General features: G+C 40.8%; 1 protein-coding gene across 25 annotated transcripts in view; it reads left to right on the top strand.

Annotated features, from left to right (window-relative positions):
• Window positions 1-2,853: 2,853 nt before the first annotated feature.
• NRXN3 (neurexin 3) overlaps window positions 2,854-18,878 on the top strand; it is a 1,626,608-nt gene continuing 1,610,583 nt past the window's right edge. For all 25 annotated transcript variants that reach the window (XM_042468184.1, XM_042468325.1, XM_042468193.1 and 22 more), the window contains exon 1: window positions 2,854-3,611. In XM_042468184.1, coding sequence (XP_042324118.1) covers window positions 2,903-3,611 — 709 coding nt within the window. In that variant the 5' untranslated portion in view covers window positions 2,854-2,902. The remainder of the gene's footprint in view (window positions 3,612-18,878) is intronic.

The following is an 18,878-nucleotide window of genomic DNA, read 5'->3' on the forward strand; positions in this document are numbered from 1 at the left end:
GCTGCCATGGAAGTGTCATCTGCTGGGCACTGAATGTCCACACCAGCTTTTTAAAATTATTTTTTAGGTTCACCTGTAACTTAATTTGAGTTTTGTTTTTTTCTGGCTTTAAGCATTGGTTAAGGGTGCCATGTGGCAAACAGAGAGATTTATATACTCCATTTGTATCTAATTTACCAGCCATAGGATTATTTGCATGTCTTTAGCCATCTCACTTCAGCAGTTATGTTCCAGAAGCAACAACAACAACCCATTGTTAGCTTTGGCCTAACCTGCTGAGGTTGACAGACAAAATACTGCCAAGCCACTGCTGAGATTTTGGAAATGTTTGAATAAGAAAGTCTATTCCAGCTGTTTTTAGTGTGATGTATATCTGAATATTACACAGTAAACAGTTTGTGTTGTCTGTGTCTTATCTCATGCCAACAAGCCAGTATAAAACTGTTCTGTAAAATAATCCATAATTAGGATCTAAAAAGGTAATCAAATACAGATTTGTGCACCAGCACCAATTTCTTCTGTACCAAACTAGATTTTGCCCTAGTTTTTTTTTTTATATACCCATTAGATTTTTCTCTATGCCACACTAGATGCTACATATTCCACCTATCCTGAATGGGCAGTAGCAGGGTTTGTAGCTCAGTGAATGCACACATGCTTTCTATGCATAAGTTAATCTTTGAACTCTCCTGCCAAACCCTTGGAGTGCTGTGGTCAATCAAAGAAGACATTACTGGGCTTCTCAGTTCTTGAAATCATAGAATCATAGAATCATAGAATCATAGAATCATAGAGTGGCTGTCAGACCTATCTTGAATAGCTCTTGGGCAATTCATTTAGTAAATTTTTGTTTTACTTTTAGCATAACTGTACCTTCTTTCTTCACCTTTGCAAATGACCAACTGGCTACAGAATCTGTGATTGTTTGTGGAAAGACTCTACAAGGGTCAGCTGCTATATAATATGGCAGCCAGATTATTAATTGCTGCTAACCATTGTGAACATAATATGAACAATGACACATGCTGCTTAGCACTGCAAGATTCTTTCCTAAAATTTAAATAGTAACTATGGGAAGGCTCATCAATATCAAGATTCCGACTGGTCAGGAATGGAAGTTTTGTTTAATGGTTTCCCCCTGGCCTGCTGACCTGCAGCTTATTAAGAAGACATATGTAACTTACCCACACATCAATACACACCTAGGTATTCACAGTTAAGGTATTTACTATGGGTTTCCAGAGTGATCCTCAGGTTTACATATGCTCATGCACTATGCATATATGTTCTAATGTGTGCAGCATGATGTTTACATTGGTGTTTATAGACACAAACCATTATGTATAAATAGAGTGTACAGCTCAAGAGGGTGCACAACTCCAAGGCTCACTGCTGCCTTCTGCCCCATAGGCAAACATAGAAAACATAATCCATCAAATTATCATGTGCCATTGCATGAAAACTTAAAATCACACTGCTGCTCTTACCTATATTCATTGAAAAGGAAGCATTAGAGAGTTTGCTTTCTCTGCCTTGGGTCAGTATGTGCTGTCCAGAGAAATCATGTCTTTTATACTTATAGTTTTTGCTTGGGGCTTGAATTAGCTGGAAGCAACTAGCATTGTATACTTGATGTTATAGATCCAGACATCATGTTATGGTGGGAATTGATCAATTATTAATGCTAAGAGCTGAAAAGTCTGGTTGTCCTTAAGGAAGCCTAACTAAAAATCTGTAGGGGCAGAGGTAAAGCAGAGGTCCTTCTACTTACCTGGGGTCCTATTACTGAATATGATGGTGAGCATAACAGATTACTAGCAAAGCCTTAAAAAGTATGGAACTCTCTCTCTCTTTCTCTCCAGTCTTTGATTTACCTTGATAATTTTTTCTGAATACCACATATGTTTAGCAGGTCATACTTGAGTCATATTTGTTTTGCATCCATGTATGTCACTCTATTTTGCCTGTTCCATTGATTTTGTTTTCTGCTAGATTTTGCACATCCTCAAATTACTTATGTTTGTTACTGTCCACTTTTATGGCATATGTCTTTCTGAAAAAAAATGTTATAATTCTTAATAAGAACTAAAATTATTTAGAAATAAAAATACCCTCTTAAAAGAAGGTTGACTGGGCCCTTTTTGTGGTGGTACTATGATTCTGGAGTGCTCTCTCAATGAAAACAACAACATTGATTTACTGTGATCTCAGAAATTTAATGTTATTTTGTCTGCAGATTTTATATTATATGGTTCTATGATTACATCTTATATTGCTCTGATATTTTTGTAATAGAAAAGCAGGACATAAGTCAGTATCAATAATTTAATTAGCTGATGAATACATGTGTACTGGTTACTGTGTGTACAGTTTGAAGATGACAAAGTAAATAGATCCATGGTTAATCTAATTAACTTTTTTTTCTCCTGTTCTCACACAACTCCTCTAGGGCCTGACTGCCAAGAAGTAAGAAGCTGGATCATCTTTCTTTACACCATGCAGATTGACTTTGATTTTTCTGTACATGAATTCACATGTTTGTTGAGTTCACTGCTACCTATTACTTGCTACCATCACAATTGCTTCTAAGAAACTACCATTTGAAGGTCAGGGATTGACCTGTCATCATTGAAACAGCTGGAAATAACACCACAGTTGGTGAGCTAACCCTTCCCCAAAACACTTCACCTGAGAATTCTCACTCTATTCCCTCTCCTAGAATAAAGGCCTCTGGATCCTAAGGGATAGCTGAGATCTTTCCTTGACAAGGAGAATTTTCCTGTCTAGCTGTGCTTTCTCTCTGGTGGAATTGATTGGCTGCAGTGCCTGTTACAAAAGCCAGCCTCTCTCTTGCAGGTGGCTTAATTTTTTTCTTTCCAAGAAAACGAGATTCTTTTAAAAAATGGGCTTTACTCTCCGCTCTGCCTCTTTCACCCTGAAGGTGAGCTTATTGCTGGGCTCCTTCCTCAGCTTCTGTCTTGGACTAGAGTTTATGGGTCTTCCCAATCAATGGGCCCGTTACTTCCGCTGGGATGCGAGCACAAGGAGTGACCTCAGCTTTCAGCTGAAGACAAATGTCTCAGCTGGGCTGCTCCTCTACTTTGATGATGGTGGCGTCTGTGATTTCTTGTGTTTGTCCCTGGTGGATGGGCGTATCCAACTCCGGTTCAGTGTGGACTGTGCTGAGGCCACTGTTGTTACTGATAAGCAGGTCAATGACAGCAACCTACACTTCTTGATGGTTAGTCGCAACCATCTCCGGACAGTTCTAGTGTTGGATGGTGAAGCCAAGCCAGGTGAAGTGCGCCCACAGCGACAGTACATGAACATTGTCAGTGACCTCTTTGTGGGAGGTGTCCCATCAGACATCCGTCCAGCAGCCTTGACCTTTGACAGTGTCCTGAGTGAGTCGCCATTTAAAGGATTTATCTTGGACTTGAAGTATGGCAATTCAGAACCTCAACTCCTGGGCCACCAAGGGGTCCGCCTGGACATGGAAGGGTTATGCACAGAAAACCTTTGTGAGAATGGTGGAACTTGCTTTCTCCTGGATGGCGAGCCACAGTGTGATTGCTCAGCCACTGGATATGTTGGAAAACTTTGTTCAGACGGTAAGACTATATCTATTCTTCCCCTGGATTCTTTGGCACAGTATTGCTTATTATTCATAATAATTGTTTTAATTTTAATATTTCAGGAAATCTAATGTTCTTCTGAGGAAAACTAGGCACTACCAAATAGTCTAGAAACTGTCCATGTACAACATGAATTTATATAGCTTAATTCTTAGAGATTCCCTTGTATTTTATGATTTTAGTGAGGTCTAGAATTCATAGCTCCTCATCCCTTTATCATACAATTCCTGTCCCGTCACTCTATCTGAAATATATTGTAAAAACCTGGGAGCAAAGATTGAATTATTTTGACTGCTTTATGTGTCCATGGAAAAGTAAGTATTTATTGGCATGGGATATGTACAATCTGAGTGCTTAACTGAAATTTTCCTGTCCAGAGTTTTCTCAGTAGCATTTACTTGTGTCCATGGGGACACAACTGTCACCAGGTTGAAGATGATAGAAGAACTATATTTTCATGGGTTGGACAATACATATTAAATGCAACACCTCATTTGATTGTTAATTGATGCTGAGATGGGAAGGCACATTTGTCATAAGGAAACATACCAGCGTTGCTCTATTATTTTTAATAACCTTTTTGATTTTCTTGTTCAGTCTTTCTTTGATATAGAATACTCAGAGGAAAGAGATAAATACATCTTCTTCCTTTGTACTATTACACCTAATATAAGGTACTGTAGTGTAAAGAAACTTGTCAATGTAAGGGGGGAAAAATCAAGAAAATGATTTAACTGGTCTGCTTCTGGTATTTAAGTAGTTTAACGGTCTGTTTAAAGTGGTTCCCTTTGTTTTCATTCACCTCTAGCCTTTTTACGTGAAATTTCCATTAAAGGCTCAATCCTACATTTTGGGTGTGTGTTTGTGTTCTCAACTGTGACTGTGGCCTGTTACAGACTGCCAAAATAAAGCTGCTTCGGGTCTCTTTGGAGGTATGCTATTTAAATGATGCATGCATCCTAAGAATCCGGAAGCTGCACCAAAGCTGCACTCCAGTGCTTAGGAATGGAGTGTGGCTTTTGCGCGACCTCCGGACTCTCAGGACCCAGGCATCATTTAAATAGCATACCTCCAAAGAGACCCGAAGCAGCTTTATTTTGGCAGTCTGTAACAGGCCAATATGTTCACTTTGGCGTTGTAACACCTTACACCAAAAGAAAGAAAAGGGATTCATATAAACTCAAAATAATTGGAGTGGGTGCAGGTAGGGGAAAGAGAGGTGAAATGAAACATGGATTCTAATTTGGTTGTGCCAATAATTTTTTTCTGATGTAATTATTCACATTTTTTCTAGCTGGATGAAAACAAGGATCAACCTCCTAACTTTCTGATAGTGTGTGTTTTCTCTATTGCTGTGCCTGATTGCCTTTTTTCACTGTAGGAATGTATTGTCTTTGATTTTGATTTATCTATAAACAATTTTATTTCTGATTTCCCTATTTTTAAGGATGACTTTCCTTTTCAGCAGGACCACTCCCCCACTCCCCTTGGATCCTTAACCAGTTTTACACCATTTGCTATCCTTTGGATTTCTGAGTTGGTTTACAGCTGTCCAGAGAGAGCTGACGTGGCCCAGTCAAAAGCTTTTGTTTTAATGGCTAAATGTAGTGTGTATGTTTTTAAAATAATGAGTTCTCTCAACAGAGTTCAGGCCATTACTTGGCTATTGATTGATATTTATGTCTGCAGATGGCAAAAACCACAACAAGCTCATTTATTCCATGGACAGGGAAAAGATATATAAATAAATACTTAGCTGACCCTGCTGATAGTGAAGTTCCATTTACAGTATCCTAGATTCATTAATGTGAACTGCAGTTCCAGTTAGAAAACCTCAGTGTACAGTGAAGTGTCCTACAGAAAGATGCTGGGAAAGTTTACAAAATATGTCACATGCACTAGAGTTTTAGAGTTTATTTGAAAATAAACAACAGCAGCAACCTAGAGTACGATAATCACTGTGAGCTGTAATGACCAGTTGAACATTTTGCCCTGATCAGTCCAGCACTGGGTTTTGGAATAAGATCTGGAAGATGGTGTCTGGTGCTTCCTCTCCAACCCAGTTCTTCCTTCCTCCTTGCATTTTGCTTAATTGATTGCCTGGAAGGAGAATGGAGGATGATGGTGATAGCTGCTTGCTGCCCTTCCTCTGACCCTGTTCAAGAATTTCTCCTCCCTAATCTGAGATTTCTTCCTTACAGATTCCTGGGGTTATTTATGGAATTATGGTGTTGTTTTTTTCTTTCTGTATTGTGAAGGTTTTCTCTGCTTCTTACCCTGTCTTAAATGCTCTCCCAGGGAGTAAGAAAGAAGCAGAGGAAGCCAATGCCGATATGGGAAGTTTCTGTGTGGTCCCACTCCACTCCTGCTGAGCTGGATGTGACCCCTTGAGACCACCTTAATAATAATAATAATAATAATAATAGTTTATTTCTATCCCACTTTTCCAATTCAGATCAAAGTGGCGTACAAATACAGATAAAATTACAATAATCAATAAAACAGATAAAACAAGATATAAAACAGCATATAAAACTAATACTTGAGTAGCTGAGTAGGGGAATCCAGAAAAACATAGCCAGAGTCGTTACCAAATAGAGGGGGAAAACCAAAGTCACATCTCATGGGAGGAAAGCTTGGGAAAAGAAGAAGGTCTTGAGATTCTTCTTAAACAAGTCCAAAGATGTGGTGGAGCGGAGCTCATCAGGGAGGTTATTCCATATTCTCGGGGCCGAGATTGAAAAGGCCAGTTGCGAGGTCCTCACAGTTGGGACCTCCACCAGGTTTTTCCCTGCAGACCTGAGTGTGCGGGGTGGATTATATGGGGAGAGGCGGTCCTCCAAGTACCCTGGGCCCAAGCCATTTAGGGCTTTATAGGTAATAACTAACACCTTGTATTGTGCCAGGTAGCAAATAGGCAGCCAATGGAGATCTTTCAAAATAGGTGTTATATGGTCTGACCTGGAACCACCAGCGACCAATCTCGCTGCCATGTTTTGCACTATCTGCAGCTTCCGGGTTTGGTACAAGGGTTGCCCCATGTAGAGTGCATTACAGAAATCCAATCGAGAGGTTACAAAGCATGTACTACAGTTTCAAGGTCCATTCGATCCAGGTAGGGTCGCAGCTGGCGTATCAGCCGAAGCTGATAACAAGCGCTTCTGACCGTCGCATCCAGTTGAGATGTCAATTGGAGCGACGAGTCCAGAAGCACTCCTTCTCCCCGCCGCCGCGGGGTGTTCTTGGGGCTTGAAGCCCAAGGACACCCCTTTTCAGGCTGCAGGGAAGTGGCATTTTGCTGCTTCCCCGCAGCCTGAAAAGCGGCGGATCGGGGCCTAAGCGGCTGCTGTTCTGGCAGCTGAAGCCCCAATACATCGGGGAAAGGGGCGGGTACAGACTGCCCCAAATGGGCGGTCTTTAACCCGCCAATGAAAATTAAAGAGCAAAACATGGAGGACAACAGGTATTCCAGGCACAAACTTAAAGGATCAATTACAAAACAGTAATCATGTCAGCCAAATATATTTATAATATTTATAATATATAAATATATTTTTATATTTAGTAAATTTATAAGTAATTGGTAAAAACAAAACCTGTGGATGAACAAGTTAAGGATTGTTTGATTAAATGGGCTCAAAACTTTGGATATAAAGTTGAAATGGTGGTTTAGGAAAAATGTAGGCTAATGATTTTAAAAAATAAACTGATCTCCCATGCAAGCAAAATCATGCTCACAATTCTGCAACATAGACTCCAACCATACATGGAAAGAGAAATCCCAGAGGTTCAAGTAGGATTCAGGAAAGGAAGAGTCACTAGGGACAACATTGCAAACATAAGATGGCTAATGGAGCACACCAAGGAATTCCAAAAGAAAATCAGCATATACTTTATAGGCTATAGCAAAACCTTTGGCTGCATAGGTCATGAAAGGCTATGGAATGCCCTTAAAGACATGGGAATGCCAACACATCTGATCGTCCTGATGAGGAATCTGTACTCAGGATAAGAGGCTACTGTCAGAACAGAACATGGAGAAACAGAATGGTTCCCAATAGGCAAAGAGGTCAGACAAGGCTGTATCCTTTCACCTATCTGTTCAACTTGTATGCAGAACATATTATAAGAAAAACAGGTTTGGACACAGAAGAAGGAGGAGTGAAAATAGGAGGAAGGAATATCAACAATCTAAGATGTGCAGATGACACAATATTATTAGCAGAAAATCTCCCAGACCTTGAACAACTATTAAGAAAGATCAAGGAAGAAAGTGCAAAGGCAGGCCTACAGTTGAACATAAAGAAAAAAAAAATAATGACAACAGGATATCTTGACAAATTCAACCCAGGCAATGAAGAAATAGAAGTAATAAAATTCTCATAACTGGGATCAAACATTGATAGAAATGGAGACTGCAGCCAGGAAATCAGAAGAAGATTAAGAACTTTAGCTGTGAAAGAACTAAAAAAGATTCTAAAATGCAAAGATATACAACTCAGCACAAAAGCTAGAATCATACAAGCCATCGTATTCCCTATTACCATATATGAATGTAAGAGCTGGACAGATAAGAAAGAAGATAGGAAGAAAATCCATTCATTTGAGATGTGGTGCTGAAGAAGAGTGCTGAGAATTTCATGGACAGCCGAAAGGACAAACAAATGGGTCCCAGAACAGATCAAGCTGGAAATCTCCCTGCAAGCTAAGATGATCAAACTGAGGCTGTCATACTTTGGACACATCATGGGAAGGAAAGACTCATTGCAAAAGACAACAATGCTGGGAAAAGTGGAGGGAAATAGAGGAAGGCCACATGCCAGATGGATGGACTCTGTTAAGGAGGTCATGGGTATAGGGTTGCAGGAATTAATCAGATCAGTGGAGGACAGAGAGTCTTGGAGATGTCTCATCCATAGCCTTGCCATGAGTTGAGATCGACCTGAGGGCAGTTAACAACCACAAATCCACATAAAAGGAGACACAAAAGAGTGCAGCAGCTATAGGACTATAACATTACTATCCCACGCAAACGAAATAATGCTCAAAATTGGGCAGTATAGACTCCAATTATATATGAAGAGAGAAATCAGGTAGAGTTGAGAAATGGAAGGGGCACTAGGGATCACATTGCAAACATATGGTTAATGAAACACACCAAGGAATTGCAGAAGAAAATCAGCATGTGCTTTATAGACAATAGCAAAGCCTTTGTCTGCATAGATCACAAAAAACAATGGAATACTCTTTAAAGACATGCGAGTTCCACTGCATTTGATAGGCTTGATGAGAAATCTGTACCTAGGGCAAGTGGCTACCGTTAGAACAGAATACAAAGAATACAAAGAAACACATTAGTTCACAATTGGCAAATGGATCAGGCAACACAGACTCTCTAACAATCTAATATACGCAGATGACACCATGCTACTAGCAGAAAACATCATAGACTTGGAACACTTACTGAGAAAGGTCAAGAAAAATGTGCAAAGGCAGGCTTACTGCTGAACATAAAGAAAACAAAAATAAAGACCACGGGGGATCTACATAGTTCAAACTAGATCTGTGATGGCAGTCCTATGGCACACATGCCACTGGTGGCACGTAATGCCCTTTCAGCCCGATTCTCCTCCTCCCTGCTGTTTCCCAGCCTCCACCTCTCCGATATGGCTGGAAGCCAGAAAATGGTGCTGGGCCACAAGTGCGTACCTCTGGCTCCTCCTCCTGACCTTCTCCCAGCCTCCAGCTGTCTCTCTGAGACAGCTGGAGGCCATGAAAAGGGCGGGGAGAAGAGGAGTGATCAGCACGCGACAGGTGCTCCTCCCCAGAGGCCTTCAGCTATCTCTGGAGCATCCATCGCCCCCCCCCCGACCTTCCCTGGCTTCTAACTGTCTCTCAGAGACAGCTGGAGTCTGGGGAAAGGGCGGGAGGAGAAGTCCTGCCCCTGAAGCCCCACCTCTGTAGGGTGGAAGTCACATCTCCACAGGCAGAAGTCCCGCTCCCCAGTACGTGGACCCACCATTGTTCTATCATTGTACCACTGTTTTTAGATTTTATTGTTTGTAATTTTAATGGATAGAATTGTTTAATCCTTTTTTAAGGGGGGGATTGTATATATTGCATTTTTTAAAGGTATATGCTGCTTTGATTGTGGTAACAAAAAGTGGGATATAAATAAAAGTTTTATTATTATTTATGAAGTCAGAATTGTCCAAGCCACTATATTCACCTTCACTATATATGGATGTGAGAGCTGGACAGTGAAGAAAGATGACAGAAACAAAATCAACTTATTTGAGATATGGTGCTGGGGAAGAGTGCTGAGGATACTGTGGACAGTTAAAAAGAAGTAAATGGGTCATAGAACAGATGAAGCTGGCACTCTCCCTGGAATCCAGTATGATGAAACTGAGCCTGCCATACATCATGGGAAGGCATGACTCATTGGAAAAGGCAATAATGCTGGGGAAGGTAGAAGGCACCATTTAAAGAGCCCCACAAGCACTGCAAGTGTGGCATTCATTCTCAGGGCTTAACTTGGGGGTTATTATTTCAGGTGGAACTTGAATGGGGAGGGGACCTCAAGAGCTTTCATTGAGCTGCTGTGGTGGCAAGCGGAGCCATGTAGCTCCATCGCTGCCAGCTTCACAAAGCATTATCTCCAAGCCTCTTGCCTCCTGCAGGGGCTGTTTCTAAACGCAGTCTGAATAGCGGCCTGATTGCACCTCTTTCCTTGATTGCGGAGTAAGATTTCCTGGGGGATGTTGCCTCCTGAATGACAGCAGAGCTCGTCACTCTGTAATTATCACACTTTTAGCTGCACAGTAAAGAGATTTCTCAGCTCCCTTTAAAAAAAAGGAAAAAGAAAAAAAGAAGACAGGTTCCTGTAGGGCTTATCTTCCACCTGACCCTTTGGCATGGCTGTGGCTTCCTGTTCCAGATGGGCTTGATGGCAGCTGCTTGAGTCTCCCTTGAAGGCACATGGTGCCCTGTTGCCACCTCTCTTTCCATTTCATGACACTAATAACTATTCTGGCACTTTTCCAGGAGGCTGATGGCTGCTCTTAATTTGCATACATTTTGTAATCAAAAAACAAATGAACATGACCATAATATTTGCTTCTATGTGCCTCTTCTTTGATGAGTGAATATAAATTGCTTGTTGTTAGAATTCACCAGTGGTAAACAGCCAGTGCATTTGTCTGTTTCTTGCCCTGCTATTACAGGTTGAGGACAGGCTAATGTGGGCTGTGTTCTGTTTCTTCTCTGTTTTGAAGAGTAACACCTAAGCTGTGCTTGAGAAACCTGATGGTATCCAAGGGTCATACAATAAATGGAACCAGGTTGTAACACAGCTGCAAGAGCAATATAAGCAGGATTTGGAAAAGCTATTTTTTTAGACATTAATTCCCAGAAGTCCCCAGCTAATATTACCACTAGTCATGCAGGCTGGAGGATTTGGGAGTTGCAGTATAAAAAGTAATAGTTCCCGGCTCTAAATATGAGTGAGTGAGTGACTTTGGTTAATATGATGTCTCTTTGTTTATAATTAAGGATGATTCACATAACCCATCCTTCCCCAGTACGGCGTCTTTTTATTCTTTTGGATACAGCTCCCAGTAAATGGAGATTATGGGATCTAAAGTCCAAAACATCTGGACAGTATCATCTGGAAAAGCATACATAAATTCTTCTTTGGCTTTACTTTCTGTTCCCGTTTGTAGTGCCTTTTCCTCATTATATTGTATGTGGGGAAATGTGGTGTATTATTTGCCTCAATGCTCAGCTCCACATTTGGGAATTCTAAAATGACTTGGTGATCTTTATGTGGAGCAACAATAGCATCCAGTTCAGATGCCATGTTAAATTAGGATGGGAATTATGCAGCCCTTCAAGTATCATTGGACTACATGTCCAAGCAGCCCTAGCCAGAATAGCCATTGGTAAGAAATGCTGGAAGTTGCAATCTGACAAAATCTGGAGGATGACATGATTCTTATCCCTATGCTAAATGTCAGAAAGCTGCAACAGACCTTTGGCTTATGTTCTTCCCTTTGATTTGGACATTAGGATATGTTCATTTCTATTAGCCACAGCTTCTCATGTCCAAACTTAACAAACTGTGGATAATTTTTGAAACAAACCATGTTCCACTTCAAACAAACTATTTACAGTCTATGAATTAATAAACTGGTTTGTTTCAACAAGCCATAGTTTATATGAACCACAAATTAGGGTTTAGATGACAACTAAACAGCAGTTAATAGAAACTGGAAGTGAAAGCTGCTAAACTCTGCTTATGGTCATTCTGGAAGGGGAATGGGTGCCACGTGGTAGAAAGATTAGTACAGTGGGACCATTCCAACCCCCCCACACACACACACATAAAGGAAATCCCGTGTATGCTGGAGCCCCATTAAAAACAATGGGGCTTGTGCCTGTGGTGGGGTGTTCATGCCATAGGCGCACACCCCATTACTTCTTCTGGGGCGCACCACAGCTTTTTCTGGCGTGGCTTTCAGCGTATGCTAAAAACTGCATATATCGCGCCTGTGTATGACGTGGGCACACTATTTCACTATTTTGTTCTCAAAAGTGATAATAATATCTATTTTTTTTCCTGCTTCTGAAAAATGAATATTTCTGTGAAATTGTCAGCTGGTATTCACACATTCTGAAGTGTTTCAGGAAATTATCCTTCACAGAAATGTGTGTAGCAAGATCTTGTAGCACCTTTGAGACTAACTAAAGAAAAAAGTTGGCAGCATGAGCTTTTGTAGACTTCCTCAAATGCTCTCAGATGCAGATAGTTCCTCAAATGCATCTGCAAGAAATGTGTGTGTGTTTTGTATGAGAGTTGTGGATTTGAATAAGTTAGTGCAACCCCCCTCCCTTTTTTTTAGACAGCAAAATGTATTTTTCCTACACAAAACCAAGAAATCTTCCTCGCATACACACACACAAAGAAAACTTGCAAAGAAAATTGCAGTCTTGCATAACATATCCATGTAGTGGTGTTTTTTTTTTCCTGGAAGGTACATACTGGTTTTGAACTAGGTCTTTTTTAATAAGGTTTTTGGTGTGCAAGATTACTGTCTTTTGTGTAGACTACAGTAATTTTGCAGAAAAATGGCCATTTGTCAGGGACACTTTGATTTATATTTCCTGCATGGCAGGGGCTGGGACTGGATGGCCCTTGTGGTCTCTTCCAACTCTATGATTCTATTATTCTATGTTGCTGTCTGGAAACAGGTTTGTTTGTTGTTTGTTTTTTGCAAAATCCCACAATTCTTATGCAATAAACAATGTGCATTTCATTGCAAATTTCCCCTTTATTCTTGCTTTGCTCATATGGGGAGGGGAGTCTGCCATTTTTCCTTCCGAAAGAAGGGAGAGAAGAAAGGGAATTCATGACTCTATTCACCAAAATGAAAGTTGAGGGGGGGGGGTGGAGTGAGAAGGTATAAACCTGAAATTTACCCCCTCTATCTTCATCTTTTGGTTCTGATCAGTCCACTTACCCCTTTGGTGGTTAGTGCAAGGTTTGGCTGGTTGCCTTTTGGGGCCAGAGAGGAATTTTACTTCTCCTTTGGCTTTAACACAGGGAAAAGTGTTTTGTCCACCTTGTACTGATTCTCCATTGTACCAGGGACAATTGGCTTTGGGTGGAAGTTTAAAAGAATTGGTTGATTGGCTTCTTTAAACTAATTTAAGATTTATTCTGTTATATGCATCAAAAATGCATTATTTGTTGTCATTTAATTGTACACAATTAACATTTGGTTATTTTAGTCAGGCTAGTGTAGAAGTAGTGGAACCTTGGGCAAATACTGGTGAGCACCAGCACACAGGGAGTTCTCCAGCTCTGTCCAGGGAATAGGGGATGGGAATGGGAACACCCTTTCAAACTGGACTCGACAGGGTCTCAAAAAAGAGGTCATAAATTTTAGACTTGGAAATGGGCCAGCCAGGGCACGCTAAACTTATTGGCTTGTCTTTGCAACCTGGGGTTGCTCCTCCTTGATATACTGAAGAAATACATATACTGTACACTGGCTTCAGCATACAATGCACTGTGTAGCACTGCTGCAGATCACGTTTAAAATGTTAATAAAGTGGTCCTTACCCATACATTTGTATGTTTGTCTCTTTCTTCCTATTAGGTGAACAGTGCTTTCCTGAAACACTTTGGCATGTGCAGATGCGGGGCAAAAACTGTGAAGTATTGTTGCCACTTCCCATCTGAGTTTTCCAAGTGTTAGGAAATGTATTTATTGTGAAGTCAAAGGCTGTCATGGCCAGCATCCATAGTTTTTTGTAGGTTTTTCGGGCTATGTGGCCATGTTGTAGAAGATTTTCTTCCTGACGTTTCGCCTGCATCTATGGCTGGCGAAACGTCAGGAACAAAATCTTCTAGAACATGTCCGCATAGCCCAAAAAACCCACAAAAAAACTACAATGTATTTATTGGCCAAGAAATTGTGAATATCTTTTACATCTCTAGTGGTGGGTCTGTGGTTTTGCTGAGGCTTGTTCTCAGGCTGTCTAAATATGGCCTGTATCGCTGTGGATATTTGGGAGAGGAATCTGCCAAACAATTGTGTAAACAAGTTGCTATTAAACACCTTTTATTCTTTCATGCATTCTCCAAAGAGCAAATTTATTTAGTGCATTTGAAGCTGTTTTCCAATCATGTCTTAATTTGATGGTGATACAGATGGTCACCAGAGAAACAAGATGAACTAATTAATGGCTGTAAAGTGCTTGCAGGCTGCACAGTGCAGTGTAAGCACAGTTTGTTGTCATTAATAATTGCTGTAAATATCGGAGAGGAGGGAGATCTGCAGTCTTTCAGTCCTGACCTAAGTTTTTCTGATTTATGATGCTCAAATAGCACACTCTAAAAACAACCAACCAACCAAACAAACAAATACCACACACACACACACACACACACACACACAAATGTGTGCATTTTGAACTGGGTGCTACATATGCAGTCGTAACTTTGTAGGAATCCTAACTTTCTGAATTGAGGAGAACACAGTTTTACCCATATCTAGAGGAGAACCTGGATGCAACTAGTAACAAATAAAGCTATTTAATGAATTAATTTCTGTAATAACTACCTTGTAATGAAATGCTTACAGGGGTGTGGCCTCATGAACTAGTTTAGAAAGAGTGTCACATGGTTGAGGGTTGGCTTTTATTGTGCTTCATGCTCTATTGTGAGTAATGAGATGATCATGAGGTAGATGGGAGGAGAATGTGTTGTGTTCCACAGGTCCAATTACATTGTTAGATTTGTAGAACAGTAAAGAATAAATACTATACTATTGAATCTGTAATAGCAATTACTTAAGGAAAGGTATTGGAACTGCAGTGGTATCTAATTACTTTTTAAAAGGTGATTTTCCAAGTTCTGCTGTATTGTGTGCTATAGAGCTATTATTTTGTAGGCCATGTGTGTGTTATCGATAGAGACAATGTTTACAGCCTTAATTTCTTTCTATGTTTTAACTGAACACAGTCTTTTATTCCTGGAGAGGTTCATCTATTAAAAGTCAGTGCCACCCATCATTCTCAGGGGATTGGTGTGTGGTATGCTTGCCATTTGGGCAAGAGAAGACAGCCAAAATTCCCTAAAGGCACCAGATCCCATCTGATTTGGAATCTAAGCAGGGTCAGCCCTAGTTAGTACTTGAACAGGATACCACCAATGAATACCAGGTGATGTAGGCTATATTTCAGAGGAAGGAACTGGCAAAACAATCTCCTTGCCAGTTTTCTTTGCCTAAGAAAACCCTATGAAATTCATGAATTCACCCAAAGTTGACAGGTGACTTGAAGGCACACACAGTATTGCTGCTGCTCCTCCTTTCATCAAAGTTACCTTATTCACACAAATAACACATGAGAAAGCATCCTGATGTTTCTGATAGAAGGATTTTGGAAGTAAGGTCAAGGATTTCAGCGTTTCCTGAGTAGTTCCCTAAAAATGAACCCCTGTAGTATGTTGTTGGAGGTCTGGGTGACTCTCCCTACAACTATCATCTCATATGTAATAACGCATTACTGGTTGCATCACAGTCACTGTCATGGTTGGTAGTCTTGGAAGAAACAGTTCTTTGCCAGACAGGTATTTAAGCTGGGAGCAGATCAACAGTCAAACATGTAGCCTAAGCAGTGTGAATTCAACTCACACTGAGGAGCCAGGACAAAGCTGGACACTTCATAGGGCCAGGCAGACCCCTATCCTCCTCACTGTGGTGTTTATCAGACGAGCTCTTAAAGAGGTACTATTCCAGTGTGACTCCTCTAGCTGCCTCCTGTTGCATGCTGGGATTGGCAGTTTTAAGGAGGGGTATTTAGAATTCTCAGGCAGAGAAGTTCAGCTCCTTAAAACTGCCAATCCCAGCATGCAACAGGAGGCTGCTAGAGGAGTCACACTGGAATAGTAGCTCTTTAAGAGCATAGTGTGATAAACATCTGTGTCACCTATACCCTTCTGAACTGGTAGTCATGGTACCACCCTCTTGGCATTCATAGGGAATATCCACAAAGGTCCAAAAGGCCCCTGGCACTCAATTATAAATGGAGGTATGAGGCTGGAGGAAACTCTGTGCCCACCATGAGAGAGGCCTGCTGTTGAAGAACAAGAAGCTTATTTTTTAAATGAAGAAAATAAATCTTTGGGGTCAACTTAAAAGAAGTTTTAGACTTGATGATGAGATCTATACTTCTAACGAAAGTACTTCTCTTTGTGACCATGACTGTTATTAAAGCTAGAGAATAGAGCCTTTCGCAATACCTACTGCATGCCATCATAGCCGTTTTGTTGCCCCTGTGCTTAGAGGAGTCCTTTTCATTGACAGAAAACGCAGGTCAGTAAGATCCCAAACACAATGCTATAGCATTTTTCTCCAAGTGTAGGGACATCCTAGCCTGGCTCTTCTGTATTAGGCAGTCATGTGGTCAGTATCCCCTCTTCCCTTTCCCTCCCTATTCCAGAAGCCCCCCTCCCCACTGTCAAAATGGAAGCAGTCATTCTTTCTTTGGCAGGAGGGAGCTGGGAGAAGTGGGGAGGGCAAGGAGGTGGTGTTTAGGGGGAAGGAGGAAGGGAGCACATAGGAACCCTCGGTGACACAAAAAGTTCCATTGCATTATTAAAGATAACTAAAAAGAATATTGAAAAGAAATGTAAGAATATAGAAGAAATACTAGGAATTTCCCAAACCAGTTTTAGCTTTCTTTTAACAACACAACTGCAGCAAGACCAAGGCTTTTGTGATAAAGTCCTTTGTGAGTAAACTGGCATAGAAAATATTTTGCTTGTTCAGAGAGACTGTAATTTTCTTACCCTTTTTAAAAACTCTCTTTACTTTTCTAAAGGGTTTCCCCCCTCAGAGCAACTTCAATAAGTGTAAGAAGAAAAAACAAAACAAAGAACTGAGAAACTTTAATGAATTCTGAATACGATGGCAATTTGTTTACTTTTGAAGAGTGTGAGAATTCCTATGCAGTCAGTACAGCAAACAGTAAACAGACATCTCATTATGACCATATTGACTGTAATACAAGTGAATTAAATTTTTTGGAATGAGAGGCAAAGCCCCATTGCATGGTACCTTGTATCAGGAGGCCACAGGGAAGAGAAAGAGTGCAAAAGGATGATTGGTGGTCACCAGTTGTGATGTGGGTACTTCGAAAGCAGGACCTAAGGCAGCTTACATCCAACTGAAAACAAGGATCAACTAAAAACTGTTTGTACAATTTTTGCTAAGGGGCCAGACAAAATGCACCAAACAGCTACTGGACAGCAGCAGTAGCAGCGGGTGTCACTAGTGGAGGATCTCTAAGGGGTGAAAGATGGGCAAAATAAAACCATTTCCAACCACTTTGGAGGTGGTATATTTAGATAGCCCACATCTCAAAAGTGGCTAGAAGCCAGAATGAAGCCACACTCATTCTAACTCACACTCCAGGGCTAAAACCTGGAGCAAAAAGATGCAGGGATAGTCTGACTCAAGGCAGAAAATGTGTATCTTTGCTGCTGCATATAAATGTCCCACTGCCTGTGTGGCAGTGGCAAAGAAGAAAAAAGAAAAAAGAAAAGAAAATGAAACAACTCCAAAGGATGTTATTACAATATACACAGACCAGACAGTCCAACAGGGGAATGGGTGAGGGGGGGGGGGTTGTATGGGCGCCTCTATGATTGTGGTTTGGTAATGTATCACTTGCACACCAATGTCCTGTACTAGTGGACCATTGCATGTGCAATTGTGTGCCCAATCAAAATGTCATGCAATGGGATAGCATCTGAGTGGATGTGGGAGGTACTTAGAGGTTGCAGGTGGTGTGTTTGTGCGACAGTGCATATGCATGGTGGGAAGGCAACAAAAAAATAGCAGCATGGTTTGACGCCACACTGTGAGGTCAGGTGGTGCATATTCAACTCACCTTGAGAGCAAAGTTTTCACCTCTTTTTGGAAAAAGAAGGATCAAGCTGCTTCTTCTGCTTGTTTGTTCAGGCCCTCAGAGACAATGGCAGTGGCAGTATATCTAACATTTGTTAGTACTGTACAGAGGGAGGCTTTGTAAACTTCCTTTTGACAATCTTTTACCATGGAAACCTTATGACAAGACAGTCCAACATCAAACTTGAGATAGTGCCAGACGATGAACTACTCAACAAGCTGCTAGGATAGAGCAGAGAACAGCTTTGAGTAATGCTGGTGCTAACAACATAACTGGACTCAGCCCGTTCAGCTCTTGATGTACTCATAGTTGAAAGGAAAGTCTGAAGCTTCTCAACACATAAGGACATGGAATGTGAGCATCAAATCCAGCAGGAAACGAGTTCAGAAACTCAGGTTTTGAGTAGTTCTTAATGGCCACTAACAACAACAACAACAAACCATCTCTAGTCTAAAAAAGCTAACTTTTCTGTTCTCTGTTGAAATTTTCTTTTTTAATTCACCTTCTTAAAAAGCAAAAATCTCATTGATACAGATCTAGAAACAATGCTGGTTGATGATCACCAGAGGTTAGTAACTGTGAGGATGGTCAAAACTAAAGGGAAAAATTAGTGGAACTGGGCACAAGGGCATTCTCCTTGCACTTTTTAGCTGCATACACTGATAGCTAACCCTTTAACCCATTTGCTTTCAAAGGCTGTGCTTCCTTAAAAGTTAAATTAAGGAACTGAATTAAAAAAGGAACTGAAGGTTTGATGAATGA

The sequence above is a fragment of the Sceloporus undulatus genome, chromosome 1 (genome assembly GCF_019175285.1).
Source record: "Sceloporus undulatus isolate JIND9_A2432 ecotype Alabama chromosome 1, SceUnd_v1.1, whole genome shotgun sequence".
Classification (NCBI taxonomy): domain Eukaryota; kingdom Metazoa; phylum Chordata; class Lepidosauria; order Squamata; family Phrynosomatidae; genus Sceloporus; species Sceloporus undulatus.